Here is a 19,036-nt window from a genome sequence, read left to right on the forward strand (position 1 = left end):
GTTGACAGATCTTAATATGTATATCTATGTGTACAACAAATTTTGTATGACTCCTCTTCCATCCTCATAGAAGCATCACTTTAATTCAGGTCCTTATCATCTCTTGCCTGAACTTTTACATTATCCTCTTTATTAGTCTTCCTAACTCATTTCATTCCACACCAATCTTGAACCCATGCTTAAAACCCATGGCTTTCTCACTTTTAAAGGATAATAGTCATCCATTGGTCTTAGGAACCAAAAATTTTGGTGCTATTCCAAATAAAAGTAATTAACTACTTATTAAATTTGTCATTCCTACTATCCATTATTATACTCACCTTTCCCCTAATCTACAACTTTACTCTCCCACATAAAACCAGCAACTTCCCATTACTATGTGGGTTTATATAGATGCCAAAGTTATTTCCCTTAAGCTCAGGTCTGACTATGTTACTCCCTTACTCAATAAACTTCAGTGGCTCCCTATTATGTCTAAGATAAAACAAGCTCTGGTTAACTTTTCAAACCCTTCACAATCTAGCCCCAATCTATCTTTGCAGCTCCATTATATATATTACTTCCTTTCCTGCATGCTAATCTGGTCAAACCAGTGGGTTTTTTCCCATATTTCTCACACCTGGCATTATCTCCCTTCTCTGTATCTTTTTAATTGCCTGCTCCTGTACCCAGAATGCCCCTTCTGCCTTTTTGCCTTATAGAACTCCTCACTTTAAGCCCACACCATCTTCTACACAAAGCCTTTCCTTATCTCTTCCCTAACCACCTTAGATAGTAATCTTTTTGATGGAATATAAAATCCTTTGTTTAAGTTCTTAAATTGTCTAGTGCAAAAACATAGCAGACATTTAATAAATACTTCTTGATTGTTTTTCTCCCACAACCTTCATCCTATCTCCTTGAGAACAAAGTTTTTCTCTTTCATAAATCCTAGAAAAGAAATAAAAATAAGTATGTCTATAGCCTAGCAAGTCTGAACCTCCCTCCAAAGCCTGGGTAACCTCACAAACTACTGCTGACAACTCAGGATTCCCCACAGTACAACTCAGAAAAACTCAGTTCTTGGGGAAAAATGGTATTCCCCCCAATAAGGTATCAAAGTATCAATAAAATATCTTTATTGGCATGGAGTGAATCCTTGTAGACATTAATGAATATAATCATAGATTTTAAAACTCTGTTTGCATGAATCGGTGGTTAGGATTAGGATGGAGGATTTTAATCTTCAGGCCACAGTGCCATTTTTAATAGGTTTCAAGGATGAGAAGCCAAATTTTTTGTGATTTTCTAATGTTTCCATAGGAGCCTTTGGCTGTTTGGAGTCATATAGCTTAAACAGAGCTACTTAAAGGTAGGATGGATGAAACAACCTTTTGTCACAGTTGTGAAGTGACAAGATGAAGAGGAAAACTTTGGGATCAGACAGCAAGATGGCCAGCATTATTAAGGGCTGTCTGGAAAAAACAAACCCCCACTATCGAGGTGGGTTTGCCCTGTAGCCTGAGAAAGAGAACACCCCTAGCCAATTTGGTACAGCTCTGCGAGCTCCTGGAGGAGTTTCTCATGCCCATCTTTCCTGCTGTACGGCCTCAGCAGCTCTTGCTCACTATGACTCAGTTCTTCCTCTGTGGGCCTGGTCACATCCGAACCTTGGAGTTTCTGAAATAATTTTTGGCAGCTCTCCCTCTCAGGACTGCTCAGCAGGTTCAAGTTGAGGCCAAAACGGCCAGTCCTGGACAGGCTAAGAAGGATTCTCAGCACAGCAGCACAGTCCGCTGGCTTAAAATTCTCTGCCAGTGTCACCAGCAGCTCGCCCAGAAGTCCAAACCCCACATCTGCCCGGAAAAGGTGGCCCAGGCTGGGGCCCCCAAGCCGCAGCAGGGCCTGGTAGCGCTCTGGTCCACTCTGCAGGCAGCGACGCCATGTCCTGTAGAAATCTGTTGATGTCTCAGGCTGACAATCTCCCTTCTAGGTCAAAGGGAAGAGTGAACAGAGTTAGAGCCCCCCAGGACACTTAGGAGTCAATACTTTCAGGCTCTATTCGTAGCTTTTCTACTGACTCAATTTATCTTAGGAAAAATAAACCCTTCCTCACATGACACAGGCTGTTTCAAACTTGCCCCTTCTCAGGCACAAGGGAGAGTTTGGGGAACAGGGTCTGAAATTAACAACGGGGTTTTGCATTGCATAATGGACATTTATGAAAAGCAGGTATAGTCTGTTTAAGATGGGAAATTGACCACAGGCCTCGGAAATCTAGAGGTAAGGTCTGAATGGCCGAGAGCTGACAGATCCTGTCTCCTCATCCAATTGCACACGTCACTATGTGGGACCATACTCTATACCATATGTCCTTAGCAGAATATCCTCTGGGATACTGAGCCCCTGGAGTCCTCATTCCCTCAACTGGACTTGGTGCAGCTTCTGCTAGCATGTAAACAGTTGTTGAATTGGGAACATATAACACAATACAATCCATTTCTATTAGGGTTTGGCACCTCTGTTCTGGAGAGTACAGAGAACCTGGCCAGAGTGGTGGAATCTGAGAGGCATCTCTGACTGGCCGAGCTCTGACAGCCTGTCTCCTTATCCAAATCATGAATTGGCTCTTTACCCTGTACTTGTCACAGCCCAGAGTCTGTGTATTCTAAACCTAAATGATTTGGATTTCTCAAATACAAGGGGAATGGGGCTTTCCCTCAAGGCAATGACCTGCTAGGGAATGCCTCTTCCCCAGAGAAGATCAATTCCTTGAGATTCTCAGGATGCCTAGGGCACATATGCACCCTTACAATTCTTGAAAGACAGACCATCCCCTGTAAGTATGACTACACACACAAGTGGTTCTGTACCTTATGGTACAGTAGAACCTTAGTAAAATTGTCTTCTGGGACACTGAGCCCCTGAAGACCCCCTGCTGGCACACACTATTGATATTGCTATTGTGTACTGATTGATTGGATTGAATTTTGTCTAGGGAAACTTTCTACTAGTTAAAGTTCTGTAAAAGTTAATTAAGAAAGAGAAGTACTACATGTTAGAGTTAGGCTTTTCCAAGGGACCATGAAATGGCTATTTCACCTGGGAAATATCAGTGCTCTCCTCATGAGTGATGCCTTTTTGGGCAGTGGTACTTGTCACAAGAGAGTTCCAAGGCACTGTCTTCTTGATATTCATTTTGTCCTTCCGCTCCAAAGGCTTCAGGTGTGATGCAAGGACAATGTCCCTGTGGGCAAAGAATAATTAGATAGAATTGGAGGAAAGAATCACACCAGATGTGAAGGTATGAAGCTATTGCCCTCATGGCTCCTGAACCCCAAAAGGAATGTGGTGCTGTAACTGTCTAGGCTAACTGGGCCACGTAATGCAGGGATGACAGCTCTGGGAAAAAGTTGCGTGAGCTAACCTGAACTCTTCATAGGAAGCCACTTTCTGTTCCACGGCCCGGAACTTGGCAGCATTCTCTCTCTGATATTTCTCATCAGCAGCTACTGCAGCTTGTAACTCCTTCTCCAGAGCCTTAAAATCAATGGTGTCAGTCTTTTCCATATCCAGAACCTGGGAATGAAAAAGAGGTGAAGCACAGCAGTGAGTCCTTGCTACGGGAAAAAGTTACTCATCATGATAACTCTTTGCCACCCTAAAAGGTTGAAGCACTCTATCCAAATTATCACTCATCTCCAAGGGAAGAGTACAAAAATTAAATGTCTTCATTTTAAAGAGAAAGGATCTAAAAGATGCAGCAACGGTCCACGGTCCCAACTCACTGCATTGTTTCATTAGAAATAATAATGGATAATGTTTACATAATTCTTTAAGGTTTACAAAAAGCATTACACATATATTGTCCATACACACACACACACACATACACATAGGTGTAAACCTATATATCTCACAACAACACTATGAGACAAATACAATTGTGCCCATTTCATGGATGAGGAACTGAGCTTCAGAGTGTCCGGAGTCACACATGTCTGAGGCAGTATTCAAACTCAAGTTACCCTGATTGAAAGTCCAGTGTTCTATCCACCATTAAGGACAGCCCAGAGGCTGTGTCTCGCACCGGTTATTGGTTGCACAAACATTTCCTGAATCGCACTGTACGTTTAGTCCCTTTCTCTCCTCGGTCTCAGTCCGAGCTAGCCCCCCCCAAAGCCCAACACTACTGTGGCCTCCCTTGCCCTCCGCAAGGCCCAACAGATCAGAGCTTTAAGACCAGCGCCCATCTGTCCCCCTGTTTGGGAAGCTCCTTCAGAATGGGCCCCGCCCAGGCCCGGGGAATCCACGCGAGACACGGGGTGAGCTGCCCGGGGTGACACAGGGAGACCTCTCCGACCCCGACTGCAGAGCAAGCGCTCTTCCCCCGCACCGCGACCTTCCGCCACCCCCAAAAGGGGCGCATCAGAAAGGCTGCGTCGGGGTGGGGGGCCCACAGAGCCCAGGCGTCCTGCTCTTGGCCCAGTTCCGACCGCCTCGGAACTTGCAGAGCAGGACGGAGGCGACCCTAATTTCCTAACCAGCCATCGCCACTTCCTAAACCCCGAATCCCAAGAAAAGTACTGATTCTCTCCCTCTCTTACCGCGGCGGTTCTGTCTCCAGCCACGCCGAGGCGGTTGCGTAGCAACCATTTGACGCAAGAAAACCACGTGATCAAGCCGGAGGCCCTTCCCCGTCCGAGTTGCCGTCGGAGACGCCTGATCAGAGGAACGCCGCGTTTGCTCTCTCGATCTCGCCTAGGCCGTTAAGCTTTCACTTCCGACCTGTTCCGGGTTCCCCTTCAAATCATCCCGTCACGCTGGAATGGAACTATCCTACTCCGGCGACTCAGGCATAAGGGCGGGCAGCGGCGGAAGGGGGCGTGGCCTCGATGTCGCGTGGGGTCCTTCTTGGTGAGCGTCGCATACGGTCTGGCACATCTTCGGGAGGCCGGGGGGTCCTTCCTAGCGAGCGGCGCAAGCTCCGGCGCATCTGGCGAAGAAAGCGCGGTATCGAAATCCGGGAGTTAAAGCCGCAGGTGAGGAGGTACCGGCCCGAACTCGGGGAGTACGCGGGACCGGATGGGATCCGAGGCCGGCAGAGGTGGAGGGGGCGCATCTTAAAAATAAACTCCTCCGTCTTTCAGAGGCGGAAACTGAGGCCTAGGGGACCGAGCGGACTCTCCTCAGCCCGCGGTCCTCGGGCCCCCGCGAGAAGCGGGCATGAGTGGGCCGGGCCCGGAGCTGGGGGGGGGGGGGGGGGGGGGGGGGGGGGGGGGGGGGGGGGGGGACCGGCGTGTCACCGATTGGGCGGGCGGGAACCGTGGGCGGGTTTCCTAACTGCTGCGCGCCTCTTCCTTCATGCAAGGAATACAATAGAATGGAAGCTTGTTGAGGGCAGAAACTGTCGTTGCGGTTTTGCACAGAGCCCGACGCCTCACAAACGCGCAGTTTGCTTCAGCATCTGAAACTTAATAGACACTTTAAATGAGCATTTGTGGAATTAAATAAACAGTGATGTGTATTTTATCCAAATGCTTTAAGGTTCTTCTCCCCATAATTCCCAAGTCCTAAGTACTTTATTCCTAATGAGGTCCCAAGGAGTTAAGTGACATCATCACCTTAGCTAACGGCTATAAAGCACCTTGAGATTGACAAAGAGCCTTATATGTCGCCTCATGTGTTCCTCACAGAAATCCTTTGAGGTAGGTGGCTGTTATCATCCCCATTTTACAGATGAGGAAAATGAGACTGTCAGGTTGTGACTTCTCAAAGGCAAACACAGCTGGTCAGTTTCTGAAATGGATTTGAATTCAGGTCTAACTAATTATACTAGACCACCCCCTCCTCATCATGTGTGTTAGAGCAGTGAATCCAAGGCCTTCAGATAAAAAGTCTGCTTCTGTTATTCAGGGTGCTACTGATTATATATATATATATATATATATATATATATATATATATAGTATCTTTAAGCTTTAGTTGTTTTAAACTACTCTAAGGCTTTTGGAGTCCTTAATCCCCAATACCGAGAGGATGTGTTCTTTCATACAAACATTGCATTTAAATCCTGACAAACTTTGGAAGAAAGTTTATTAAGTGGTAAGCTAGCTAAAAGCAAAATAAAACAGGTCATTATTTGGTGATTTACTATGTAACATACCCTCTGTTATTGAATATTCAGTTAATCTCATTCTTGAACTGTACTCGGTATAAGACATTTTTCTAGCCTGGCTAGGACTTGCCTGAGCTAATATAGTTCTGGTGGGCCAGTTGTAGAACTAGTGATGCTTTATTGCCTTGGAGCACTGGAGGAGAAGCCTAGTAAGGGACATAGAGGCGTGTTCATGCCTTTACTCAAAATTGATTCAATAAATGTTTGATTTAAATTTTTTTGTTGATGTCTTTTGTCTTTATATTGCCTGCACTTCCAAATGTATCCCTTTGTTATCCACTTAACCATGCCAGAAAAGAAAGAGGGAGGAAAAAAAGTAGGTTGAGTAAAAATTAGTCAATTAAGCAACGCTGACAGTATATATAAATGAAGAAATATTTATTAAGTACTTTCTATATGAAAGACACTTTGCTGTTTGCTGGAGAGATGCAAAACATAAATGAGTCAATTCTTGCTTTATGGAACTTATAAGTTTGGATGAAATGGGAACAGTTCTTAAAGTATTTTGAAAATGTAAAAATTCTAGGAAGCCAAATAGTACTTTTAAACTTCACAAAGTTTCCATCAAACAGGTTAATCTTAGAAAATAGTTAATGCTAAGTTGGTATTTCTTACAGGGGGAGGAGCTTGGAGGGAGCTGCTCTGTAGGGGAAATAGTACAGAAATATAGGGAGCTTTATTTATTGGCCTTCAAGAAACATACAGCATGGTAATTGTATTTTGCTCTGCAGCTAGCATAACAGAAGTAGGAAGGGGCAAAAATTAGCAGTTCTGAATAGATGCATGTTCATTTTGAATAATCTCTGAAATAGAGACTAGTTTAAAGATAGTTATTCATAACCAGAAGAAAGAGCATATAGAATCCTCCTTTTCCTGCCCAGACATTACTCATTTTTGTTTTCTTCCTTATGGATATTTAGCATCATGGACACAGACCTCTATGATGAGTTTGGGAATTATATTGGACCAGAGCTAGATTCTGATGAAGATGATGATGAATTGGGTAGAGAAGCCAAAGATCTTGATGAGGTAAGACTACTTTAAAATAAAGTTTACTCTCCCTCCCTCCCTCCAGGATGGGGGCAATTAAATTTTGCCACTGGAAATAATAGGTAGGCAGCTAGATGGTGCAGTGATAGAACTCAGACCTTGAAGTAAGGAGGATCTGAGTTCAAATTCAATCTCAAACATTCAACACTTACTAGCTCTGTGACCCTGAGCAAGTCACTTAATCCCAAATGCCTTCCCTCCAAAAAAAGAATAGCTGGCCTTTACATAGGCCTTTAAGGTTACAAAACATTTTATAGATATAATTTCATTTTATCTTCATAATACTCCTAGGAGGTAGGTGCTGTTGCCATCTCCATTTTATAGTTGAGGAAACTAGGTCTTCCAGAGTCACACATCTTAGTGTGTTAGGCACTAGTATCTTAATGTTTGAATTCAGATCTTCCTTACGCTAAGCTAAGTTCTTTTATTTACTGTGCCACCTAACTGCCAAGATAGAGAATCTGAAATCCTTTCCTTTCCTTTCTTCTTTCAGTGATGAAAATTTTTCAGGAGATATGACATTTTGGAATTTTGTCTATCTTTTTCAAATTCATTATTTATTTATTTTTAGTATTCTTTTCCTCCTTCCTTTCCCCCTCTCCCATTCACTAAGAAGACAAGCAATATAATATCAATTATGTATATGAAATCATGGAAACATTTCCATATTAGCCATATAGGGGTGGGGGAACCAAACCAAGAAAAATCTTAAACTGAGAAAAAAAATTTTTTTAATTAATTCTTTTTTTAAATTTATTTTTATTTTTATTTTATTTTTTATTATTATTATTATTTTTTAAATAACTTTTTATTGACAGAACCCATGCCAGGGTAGTTTTTTTACAACATTATCCCTTGCGCTCATTTCTGTTCCGATTTTTCCCTCCCACCCTTCACTCCCTCCCCTAGATGGCAAGCAGTCCTATATATGTTGAATATGTCGTAGTATATCCTAGATACAATGTATGTGTGCAGAACCAAACAGTTTTCTTGTTGCACAGGGAGAATTGGATTCAGAAGGTAAAAATAACCTGGGAAGAAAAACAAGAATGCAAACAGTTTACATTCATTCCCCAGTATTTTTTTTCTTTGGGTGTAGCTGCTTCTGTCCATCATTGATCAATTGAAGTTGAATTAGGTCTCTTTGTCAAAGAAATCCACTTCCATCAGATTGCATCTTCATACAGTATTGTTGTTGACGTATATAATGATCTCCTGGTTCTGCTCATTTCACTTAGCATCAGTTCATGTAAGTCTTTCCAAGACTCTCTGTATTCATCCTGCTGGTCATTTCTAACAGAACAATAATATTCCATAACATTCATATACCACAATTTACCCAGCAATTCTCCAGTTGATGGGCATCCATTCATTTTCCAGTTTCTAGCCACTACAAACTGGGCTGCCACAAACATTTTGGCACATACAGGTCCCTTTCCCTTCTTTAGTATTTCCTTGGGATATAAGCCCAGTAGAAACACTGCTGGGTCAAAGAGTATGCAGTTTGATAACTTTTTGGGCATAATTCCAGATTGCTCTCCAGAATGGTTGGATTCATTCACAGCTCCACCAACAATGTATTAGTGTCCCAAACTGAGAAAATTATACTTCAATTTATACCCAGTATTCATTAGTTCTCTTTTTCTGGAGGTAGATAGCATTTTTTCCCATTATGAATTCTTTGGAATTATCTTAGATCGTTGTATTGATCAGAATAGCCAAGTCTTTCACAGTCCATCATCATTACAACATTGCTATTACTGTGCACAGTGAACTCTCAGATTTCAAATTTCACTTTGCATCAGTTCATATAAGTCTTGTTGTTTCTTTGAAACATCCCTTTATCATTTCTTACAGCACAGTAGTATTTCATCACAATCATATGCCACAACTTGTTTACTTATTTGGGGGTACAGATCTAGTACTGGCATTGTTCAGTCAAAAGAGAATACATAGTTTTATCACCCATTGAGCTTAGTTCCAAATTTTTTTCCAGAATGATTAGAATAGTTGAAACTATAATAGTAGTGTATTAATATGCCTATTTTCTCCCATCCCCTTCAGCATTTATTATTTTTCTTTCTTTTTTTTTTCCCTGAAACATTTGGGATCAAGTGACTTGGCCAGGGTCACATAGCTAGGAAGTATTACATGTCTGAGGCCACATTTGAGCTCAGGTCCTCCTGATTTCGGGGTTGGTGCTCTATCCACTGCGCCACCTAGCTGCCCTTCATTTATTATTTCTTATAAAGAAATTACATTTATTTAATTGATAGTGATTTAGAGCTTTTTTTATATTAAGTATATATAACTTTGATTTCTTTTGAAAATTGCTTGTTCATATCTTTTGACCAATTTTCTATTTGAAAATGTCTCTTATTTTTATTACTTTGACTCAGTTTTCTATATATGAAATGAGGTCTTTATTAGAGAAACTTACTGTTAAAAATTTTTTGATAATCCTCTCAACAAAATATAGTCTTCCTGATTATTTCTTTTAATTGGGTCTATTTTGCTCTTGCCTTGTCTGAGATTATGCTTGCTATTTCTACCTTTTATTCTTTAGCTAAAGCATATTAGATTCTGCTCAAACCCTTTATGTTAACTCTTTCTGTTTCCAGTGTATTTTTTATTTCTGATTTCTAATTATTTTGCTATTTGTTTCTCTGCTGTAAATATTTTTGTACAATTTTAGGTCCTTTTCCTTTTTTTATGATCTCTTTGGGATATAGACCTAGTGTTGGTATTGCTGGTTCAAAGGGTATGAAAAATTTGGTTGCTTTTTGGGCATAGTTCCAGATTGCTCTCCCATATAATTGGATAAGATCACAACTTCATCAGCAGTGCATTAGTGTCCCAATTTTCCCATATCCTCTCCAACATTTATTTATCTTTTTTTTTTTAAATCATATTAGCCAATCAGACAGATTGGAAGTGGTGCCTGAGTTGTTTTAATTTGCATTTTTCTAATCAAAAATGATTTAGAGCACTTGTTCATATTCCTATAGATAGTTTTGATTTCTTCCTCTGCAAACTATTTTTTCATATGCTTTGATCATTTATCATTTGGGGATGGCTTATATTCTTATATATTTGACTCCGTTTTCTGTATATTGGAGAAATGAGTCCTTTATCAGAGACTCTTGCTGTAAAGATTGCATTTTTTAAGGAGTTTTTCTTTTCAGTGGTGTGAGGGGGGCCATGTGTGTACACAAGCATACATGTATGTGCTTCTTTTACCATTTGGCAGATTCTGTTTTTTAAGGTGTTATTCTCTTCATTATTTCTTTTGTGCCTCTTTTACTAAGCTGTTAATTCTTTTCTCATAATTTTCTTGTACCACTCTCATTTCTTTTCCCCAGTTTTTCCTCTACCACTTATGTTCTTCTTTAATTCTTCTAGGAATTCTTTTTTAATTTGGGTCTAATTAGTATTTTTCTTTGAGGGTTTTGGGGTGCTGTTATCACATTGTTGTTTGCTACTGAGTTTATGCATTGGTCTTCCATGCTACCCTAGAAACTTTTAGAACAAATTCTTTTTTAATTTGTTTGCTCAGTTTTCCAGCCTATTTCTTGTCTTTAACCCTTATGTTAAAATTGGAAGGTGAAGGTGGAGAAGCACTGTGCCAAGCTTCAGGTGGTTTTTGCTGCCTTTTTTTTTTTTTTCAGATCTACTAGTTGTGGGGACATCTGCAAATTTTTGGTGCTTCCAGGGTGGAGTGATGTCTGTGCTCTCGTCCTTATTCAGGGCCCCGGGTCCTCTTCAGCTGCAAATGTTAGCAACTCCTCTTTGCTTTGGAACTGGGGCCAAGGCTCCCTTGTGATTGATCACTAGCACCACCACCCCCCCCAAAAAAAAAAAAAGAGCACTCCTCTCCACCCTGGAACTGGGACCCAGAACTGTATATTGCCAGGAAGCCCCAACTGTACTCAGCGTCAACAAAGGGCATCTGATCATTTCTTTCTGAGCAGTTGTCTAGTCCCCTCTCTGTCTCTAGGATGAGAGCTAAAATGGCAGCTGCTGCTGCTTCAGCCACTTTAGCTAATTGTGTTGGTGAACTCCAGACAGACCTTTACCCTCATGTTACAGACCTCTCCTGCATACCTTTAGTTTTCTTAACCTGGAAAAATATTTCATCCCAACTTTTTGTTTCAGTATTTCATTTGAGGCATTATTTTAAAGTCATTAGGAAGGGAGTGTTGGAAGATTTCAGCTGGTAACTGTCCCTGATCTGCCATTTTGACTTCCTGTTTTGGAATTTTAAAACCTACCTATTAGTTGTTTTTTAGTCTGTCTGGGATAATTCCATAGAATCAGAAGAATGTTTTAGAGATTGAAGAAAACTCAGTGGCAACCTAGTCCAACTTATACCTGGATTAAATTCCAACTATTTCATATGCAACAAATAGTCCTATCTCTTCTACCCTCCAAGGAGAATTTACTTACTTTGGAGGTTAGATGGTTCTCATCACAAAGACGGTTTTTCTGATGTCAAGTCTAAATTTATCTTTTTATAACTTCTCTTTCCTCCTAGTATACCTACTCCAGGACCGAACAGAATAAGTTGAATCTCTCTGTTGTTACTGTATTTTATTTGAATTTTCAAATATCAATAAACATGAACATTTCCAAAGAAAATTTTCCAAAGAAAAATTTTAAAAAGTGTAGTATATAAAACTGTGAACTTAAAATACATACAGTTTGTGTTCTATAAAAGTATATTAAATTTAACATGATGATAATAAAGCTACATTCCTTGTCTATTTTCATTTGTGGATTTTTTAATGTTTTGTTGACTTTTGTAATTCAAAAGTGTATACAGTATAATATTTTATTTTCATCTTTAGTCACAAAAAGACATACAAGTTTACAATGAAAGAAATATACCTATAACAAGTATTTTCCCCTCCCTATTAATAAAGACTGGAAATTGAAATAGAAAATTCAATTTTTATTTATAAACATAAAAGCTATTTGATGCTGCATTAGACTAGAGAAAACTGTAATGTTATAGATTATGTTGACATTCCTTTCACATTATTACTACTACCACCGATTCTCACTCCCCTCTGCTTCCATATAGAAGATTTTCCCTTGTAATATAAGAGTACAATGAAGTAAAAAAAATTTACACATAGGCTGTTTCTGAAACCTGTGTCTTTGTGTTCTAATCCATCTCTTTGCCAGGAGATGGAAAGCTTGTTTCATCCTCTGTCTTTTAAAAGTCCTGATTAGTCATTCCCTTGCTTAGAATTATTTGCCTCTATTTTATTTTACATAATCACATAAATTGTTCTTACTTTGTTCAGTACATACCAATTTTCTAATCTTTTCTGAAACATTCCTTATGGGAATATTATATAATATACCTTATTCCTATACGTTCCAGTATAATTCCTTATATTGTAATTGTATAAAGTTATACAAATATCTTACACAGTTCCTTATACATTTATATACTGTAATCTAAATGTTACCCAATTACCGTTTTTCATGAACTTTCATATTCAAGAATATAATAGCCTCAGTAGTTAACTGAACTGTGCCTCATTGGAAATATTCAAGTAGATGCTGGATAATCATTTATTTGGGACATTCTCTTCTTGCAACTTATCACTCCATTTCCATACTCTGCATGAGTGACACTTCTTCCAGGAATTAATGCCCTCTCCCAGATGACTTTGTACTTATTTTATACATATTTTGTATATTTACTTATCTGTGATTAGATTAAATAACTTCCAAGGTTTGTCTATTAAGATTTTAAATGAAAGTTAGCTGGTTCAACTAATTGGAATTTATTTTGCTTAATTATGTGTATTTGTTACAAGATGTTTGCTTTTCTTTTTTTTCTTTTTTTTTTCTTGTGAGGGATATGGGGAAGATAGCAAAGAAAGAAAAGAGGGTCATTGGGGCATCTTTAAAAAGTGGAGCAGAAAGAAGGCCAGACAAACAGGACAGCTTTGAAAGCTATAGATTGATCCAGTCATATGCTTAAAAAGAAAAACAAGCTATATATATGAGCTCCAGTTTTGTGTGTAATCCTGTTTTTCTGCTCTCTGTATACAAATATATACATATATGTGAGCAGCTCAGTGGCACAGTAGTCGGGAAGACTCATGTTCCTAAATTGAAATGTGACCTCGGACTCTAGTTGTGTGACCCTGAGCAAGTCACCCCTGGCTGCCTCAATTTCCTCATCTGTAAATTGAGTTGAAGAAGGTAATAGCAAACTACTCTAATATCTCTGCCAAGAAAACCCCAAATGCAATCACAGAGTTGTACACACCTGAAATGACCAAACAACAAATATGTATGTGTGTAAAATATACAGATGGCCATTTTTTTTTGGTATTTGTTAAAATCAGAAGAAAAAAATTTATTTAAAAGTTTACATGCACTTATTAATTATACTTTATTATTAAGCACTTACTATGAGCCAGGAACTGTGCTAAGTAGTTGGGATACAAAGAAAGGCAAAAAACAGTTCCTGTTCTCATGGAGAATACTTTTTTTTTTTTTTTTTTTTTTTGAGGATTTAAAAAAAAATTTTATTAAAGCTTCTTATTTTTCAAAACACATGTATAGATAATTCTGCAACATTAACCCTTGTAAAATCTTGTGTTCCAGTTTCCCCCTCACCTTCTCCTACTCCTCTCCCCTAGATGGCAAGTAATCCAATATATGTTAAACATGGTTCAAATATATGTTAAATCCAACATATGCATACATACATATTTATACAATTATCTTGCTGTACAAGAAAAATCAAATCAAACCAGAAAAGAAAATGAAGAAGAAAATAAAAGGCAGGCAAGGGGAAAACACATTTTACTAGAGGAGACAAATGTGAAAATAATTAGGTATATATAAACTACGAACAGAGAAGGAAGCATTAACATGTAAGAGCCAGAAAGGCCTCTGGTAGAAGATAAAATTTGAACCAAATATTGAAGAAAACCAGAGAAACTAAAAAACAGCATTCTAAGCATGGGGAGGCCCAGGTAGGGTAAAGTCCCTGAGATGGGAGCAACCTTATGGGATGTAAAGAACAGATGAGGGCTAGTGAAGCTGTAAGTTAAGAGGCAGTAAATGTAAGAAGACAAACTACGAAGGGGGGGTAGGAGGCAGGTTTGAAGACTGCCCTTTGACAAACACAGTTTATATTTAATCTTTGTCATAAGAAGTCGCTGGACTTTATTTAGTAGGTGGTGAGGCAGTGATATGGTGAGACTATCACTTTAGGAAATCCTAACTGGAGAGAGAATGGATTAGAGTGGGGAGAGGCTTGGGACAGGAGCACCATTTGGAATGCTCTCTCTGCTGTCTTGTAGTCCAAGCAAGAGTTGATGAAAGTCTGAACCAGAGCAGAGAGAAGGGCACATTTGGGAGAGGTTTTGTAGTAGGTGGATAGGATGTGATTCTGGCAGAGTGAGAGTTGATATCAGGGCTGTGAACTCTGGATGACTGGGAGGTTGGTGGTGCCTTTGATAGTATTAGTTGAGAAGAGAGAAGGGTTTGAGAGGGAAACTGTAAAGTTGTTCTAAACCTGGACCTTAGTTTCCTGTCTGTGGATCTCAGGTAGGAACTTAGAGTAGATAATTATACTGCTAGAATTCAATACGTTATCTACACTCCAGAAATTTACAAGTAGTGAATAATATTCTATGAGATTCCCACAATGCTATTGATTGTCAAGAGGGTATATACTGTGGGTTGTTTTTCCATTAGTATTTTCATGAGTTTTTTTCTCTTTCATCTGGTCATTCCTGCTTGTGACCAGTAATAAACATTGTTGATATGTCTTGTTAGGCTTAAGCAGGTGTACTTGCTATAAAGAGACAGAATAAAAAGAAAGCCCAGAAAATAAACAGAAGAAAACTGAATGGAGGGAAATGTGGTTCGTATAGTGTGTGAAGCTGCCACACTGGCTACATTAGCTTCCTTCTCTAACTGACTAAGGTTAACTGACAAGAAGTAATAAGGTGAATGAGATCAGTGCTTTAAAAAAAAAAAAAAGTATCTTCCCTTATTTATTCCTCATTCATATTGAATTTAAAAAAGTGCTGGTCATTCTTAGTCTCATTCCCTTTTTGTGTTCAGATGGATGATGATGACGATGATGATGACATAGGAGACCATGATGATGATCACCCTGGGATGGAGGTGGTATTGCATGAGGACAAGAAATACTACCCAACTGCTGAGGAGGTCTATGGCCCCGAGGTAGAGACAATTGTGCAAGAAGAAGACACTCAGCCGCTCACGGGTAAGTCATTGTGTTCCTGGACTAAGTCCTGGGTTACTGAGGCAAGGAGTTCTGGCCTTGGTGTTAGAGGGACCTGGGATTCAAACCCTTCCCTCCTGTTTCCCTCCATATTCCCTCAAGCTTACTCACTTAACCTCTCTGGAGCTTATCTTTCCTATTTGTAAAATGAGGTTAATAATATCAGCAGTATTTGTTTCAGAAAGGTGTTTTGTTTTGTTTTGTTTTAATCAAATGCTCTACTTTCTTTTCTCTTCTTAACTCTTTATAGTTTGGCTTTCAACTTCATCATTCAACCAGAACCATTCTTCAGATTTAATAATGTCCAAACCCAGTGATCTTTTCTCTTTTAATTTTCAAGTTCTTTTTATTGGTTGCTAATTTTTCCAGCCTATTTCTTGACTTTGAACTATCTCAAGCTTCAGGCTTTTTTGCCCTGCTGTCTTCACGGATAGTTCTGGGGGGTTTTCACAGCCAGTTTTTGGTGCTTCCAAGGTGTTATGATCACTGCTTTCCTGATTTGTACTCAAACCTCATCCATGAGGGGCTCTTGCTCCCATGCAAGCATTTCTCCATAGTCTGGTCCTCACTGCTTCCCAGAACTGAATCACAGGAAAATAGACAGCACTTAGCCCTGTCCCCAGTGCTAGCACAGGCATTCATTGTGATCTCTTTTTGACCAGTTGTTCAGCCCCCTTACTAGACTGCTGTTTCTGCTGCTTTTGTAGCAACATTCAAAGCCCAAGCTGGTGTTGCTGCTGCCTGCTCTCAGGACTAGCTCTATCCCCAATGTCACTATCATCTCCTTCCTGAGTTATCTTGGGCTGGAAAAATGTCTCATCCCAACTTTTTGCTGGCTATGTTGCTGCAGAATCGTTTGACTCATAATTTTAAAGTTGTTTGGAGGGAATTAGGAAGAGCTGTATTGCTCTCTCTTCAGTGGCCTTTTCTTAATCGTTAAAGGTAGGAGAGAGGTCAAGGATGGTGCTATGCTTGGCATTCAGAACTCCTCATAACCACCTGCTTTTCCTCAAGCAAGACAGTACATTTCCCAGCTCTGGGCATGTTTATCTGGCATGGTCTCATACTTGGAAGGCTTTGCTGCCTGCCTGCCTCCCTAGCCTGGCCTCCTTCAAGTCTAGCTAAAATCTCGACTTCTACAGGAAGATTTTCCTATTGCCCTTTAGTTCTAGTGTCTTTCCTCTAATTTGATTTTCTTTAATTTATGCTGCCCATAGCTTGTTTCATATGACTGTTTGTTGTCCTCCATTAGAGTGTGAGCTCCTTGAGAATAGGGTCTGTGTCTTTGTCCTCAGTGCTTAGTATGGTGCCTGGCATGCAGTAAGTGCTTAATGAATGCTTAGTAACAAGCTAAAGTCATAAAACAGTGAGTTGATATACTTGCAACCAAGAATGTGTGCTGAGGGCAAGTGCCAATCAATACAGTAAATAAAGTTAAGTGGGATTATTCAGGGAAGGTTGGCTGGGCAAAATGGTTTTTGGTCTATTAACATCTAATCAGATTGTTTGCTTGGGAAAAGAGCAGTGTCACATCCAGCTCTCTTTAGGAGAACATAGAAGATAAGTTTTTGGGGGGGAAGGGAGTCTGTGAAATTTCTTTTGACTTCACTGGTTGACACTTAAGAGGTGAATACTGTGTTCTTAAGGCTCAGAAGCTGACTCTATCCATTATGCTACTCTGTCTCTACCACCATTGTCTACATCCTTAAAATTTATTTTTTTTGCTGAGGCAATTGGGGTTAAGTGACTTACTCAGGGTCACGCAACTAGGAAGTGTTAAGTGTCTGAGGCCAGATTTGAACTCCAGTCCTCCTAACTTCAGGGTTGGTGCTCTATTCACTGAGCCACCTAACTGCCCCCTTAAAATAATTTTTATGTCCTTGGAGACAGTTGTTGACAGTCTTCCCCTCCCCTTAAACCTTTTCTTTTCCAGGTTAAACCAACCCAATTCTTTTTAACTTTTTCTGCTTTCTGTGATTTTAATTCCTCTAGGCAAGAAAGCATTTGGAAGGGGGGGCAGTCTTACAATCCACCTGACACCTTTTAATAATCTGTGGTCATAATTTCATGTTCTCAGCTCCTAGAAGCTCTAGCTATCTTCTACTCCAGTAGTCTCCCCACATGGCTATATCTTTGGTTTCATATTGCTTGGAGTGCCCAAGATCATGAGCTCTGAAATTCCCTCTCTGGCCAGAATTTCCTGCCAGGAATGAGCTTTTTTTTTTTTTTCCCTTCAATCCCATCTTTCCTCATCAGTTAACTGAAATCAAAACTCAGCTCCTATATCCTCTTTCTCTTTTTCTAAACAGCCATTAGTGTGGTTTTTCCATCTTTAGATCATCAATTGTTTATGTGATCCTGTTCCCTTATTCCATTCTAAAGAATGCAGTGATCTAGATCAGAATTCTTTATATGCCCATCTTGTCTATCCTACAATTTTGTATGTTCTCTGAGCTCAATAGCTATTTTTAAAATTTATTTTGTATTGTGCTTTACAAGTAGTAGAAGATGCTCCCAACATGTTTATCGAATAGAATAGAACATGAAGAGCCAGCGGGAGGTCTGAAACAGACTGATTGTGTGAACCTGGGCAAGTCCTCTCTTCACTTCTGTCCATGAGAGAATAAAATGCATTTGTAGAGGTGGTATAGCGGATAGATTGCTTACCTGGGGTCAGGACCTCAGCTCAGATTCAGCCTCAGACCCTTACTAGCTGGGAGCCCTGGGCAAATAATTTAATCTCATCTTTATCAGTTGTAAAATGGAAACAATCAAAGCCTCTGCTTCCCAGGTCTATTGTGAGGATCTGGCACATAGTAAACGTCAAATAAATGTTAGCTATTATTAATTCACATATAGGAACAGACATTTATATTTATTTTTGCCTGAACATAACCATATTCATTATATCTCTTCCTCAGAGCCGATTATTAAACCTGTAAAAACCAAGAAATTCTCTCTGATGGAGCAGACATTACCTGTCACAGTGTATGAAATGGAGTAAGTAGCAAAGTTTTCACCTCCTCTAATGAAAGAGCTACTTTACTTGGAATGGGAACAGCATCAGGTGATGGACATAATGTTCAGAAACATTGGGCCTGACCATTGAATGCATGCTGCTTTTGATTTTACTTACTCTGAAAAATATACTTAAGGCTGTACTTGAATTGCACTGATATTCTCATTGCTCAAACATTTTTAGAGCTTTTCCTTTAGAGTTTCCTTCAGAAATCATGTCACTTTTTTAAAAAACAAATTTCTATTGATGTTTTTTGTATATCCTAAATTTCCCCCTATATTTTCCTTCCCAGAGAAGCATCTCATATTTCAAAAGTTTTTTTTTAAGAAAAAAAAGAAGAAAATAATCAGCAAAATGGGTTAAAACATCAAAAAGAAAAACATTTAGTAGTCTCTACCTATGGACCTTCCTCCTCTTTAAAAGAGTGGGGAGAAATACTTCCTCCTGTCTCTTCTTTGGAGCCATTCTTGTCTTTAGTAATTTTGCAACATTCACTTTGGGTTGTTTGTGTGGTTTTCCTGCA

At 39.5% G+C, this 19,036-nt stretch overlaps 2 protein-coding genes across 4 annotated transcripts in view; one reads left to right on the forward strand and one right to left on the reverse strand.

The window, feature by feature from the left end:
- Positions 1–1,101: 1,101 nt before the first annotated feature.
- On the reverse strand, positions 1,102–4,802 carry CCDC103 (coiled-coil domain containing 103). Of its 2 annotated transcripts, none has more exons than XM_003768425.3 (4): positions 4,587–4,802; positions 3,407–3,558; positions 3,082–3,226; positions 1,102–1,968 (listed from the first exon to the last, which is right to left on the reverse strand). In XM_003768425.3, the coding sequence occupies exons 2-4, from the start codon at positions 3,547–3,549 to the stop codon at positions 1,519–1,521; spliced, it is 738 nt and encodes a 245-aa protein (XP_003768473.1). In that variant the 5' UTR covers positions 3,550–3,558; positions 4,587–4,802; the 3' UTR covers positions 1,102–1,518. The 2 variants fall into 2 exon arrangements, with proteins under 2 accessions (XP_003768473.1, XP_012403899.1); XM_012548445.2 differs by lacking the exon at positions 4,587–4,802 and adding an exon at positions 4,008–4,558.
- Positions 4,803–4,892: 90 nt separating this feature from the next.
- The window catches only part of EFTUD2 (elongation factor Tu GTP binding domain containing 2), a 42,849-nt gene continuing 28,705 nt past the window's right edge, over positions 4,893–19,036 (forward strand). Inside the window, exons 1-4 of one of the 2 annotated variants that reach the window (XM_031965993.1) lie at positions 4,893–5,021; positions 7,078–7,186; positions 15,311–15,476; positions 18,416–18,494. In XM_031965993.1, coding sequence (XP_031821853.1) covers positions 7,082–7,186; positions 15,311–15,476; positions 18,416–18,494 — 350 coding nt within the window. In that variant the 5' untranslated portion in view covers positions 4,893–5,021; positions 7,078–7,081. Of the gene's footprint in view, positions 5,022–5,357; positions 5,688–7,077; positions 7,187–15,310; positions 15,477–18,415; positions 18,495–19,036 lie in introns of those variants that run through there. The other variant, XM_031965994.1, reaches the window with a different exon arrangement.

The sequence above is a fragment of the Sarcophilus harrisii genome, chromosome 4 (genome assembly GCF_902635505.1).
Source record: "Sarcophilus harrisii chromosome 4, mSarHar1.11, whole genome shotgun sequence".
NCBI classification, from domain to species: Eukaryota; Metazoa; Chordata; class Mammalia; order Dasyuromorphia; family Dasyuridae; genus Sarcophilus; species Sarcophilus harrisii.

What these genes read in the sequence shown, in the direction of transcription:
- CCDC103 (XM_003768425.3), bottom strand. Translation starts at nt 3,549, where the DNA reads ATGGAAAAGACTGACACCATTGATTTTAAGGCTCTGGAGAAGGAGTTA. An exon ending in GCTTCCTATGAAGAGTTCAG is followed by an intron (nt 3,227 to 3,406) that starts GTTAGCTCACGC and finishes CTTTGCCCACAG; the next exon opens with GGACATTGTCCTTGCATCAC. An exon ending in AGAGCACTGATATTTCCCAG is followed by an intron (nt 1,969 to 3,081) that starts GTGAAATAGCCA and finishes CCTTTGACCTAG; the next exon opens with AAGGGAGATTGTCAGCCTGA.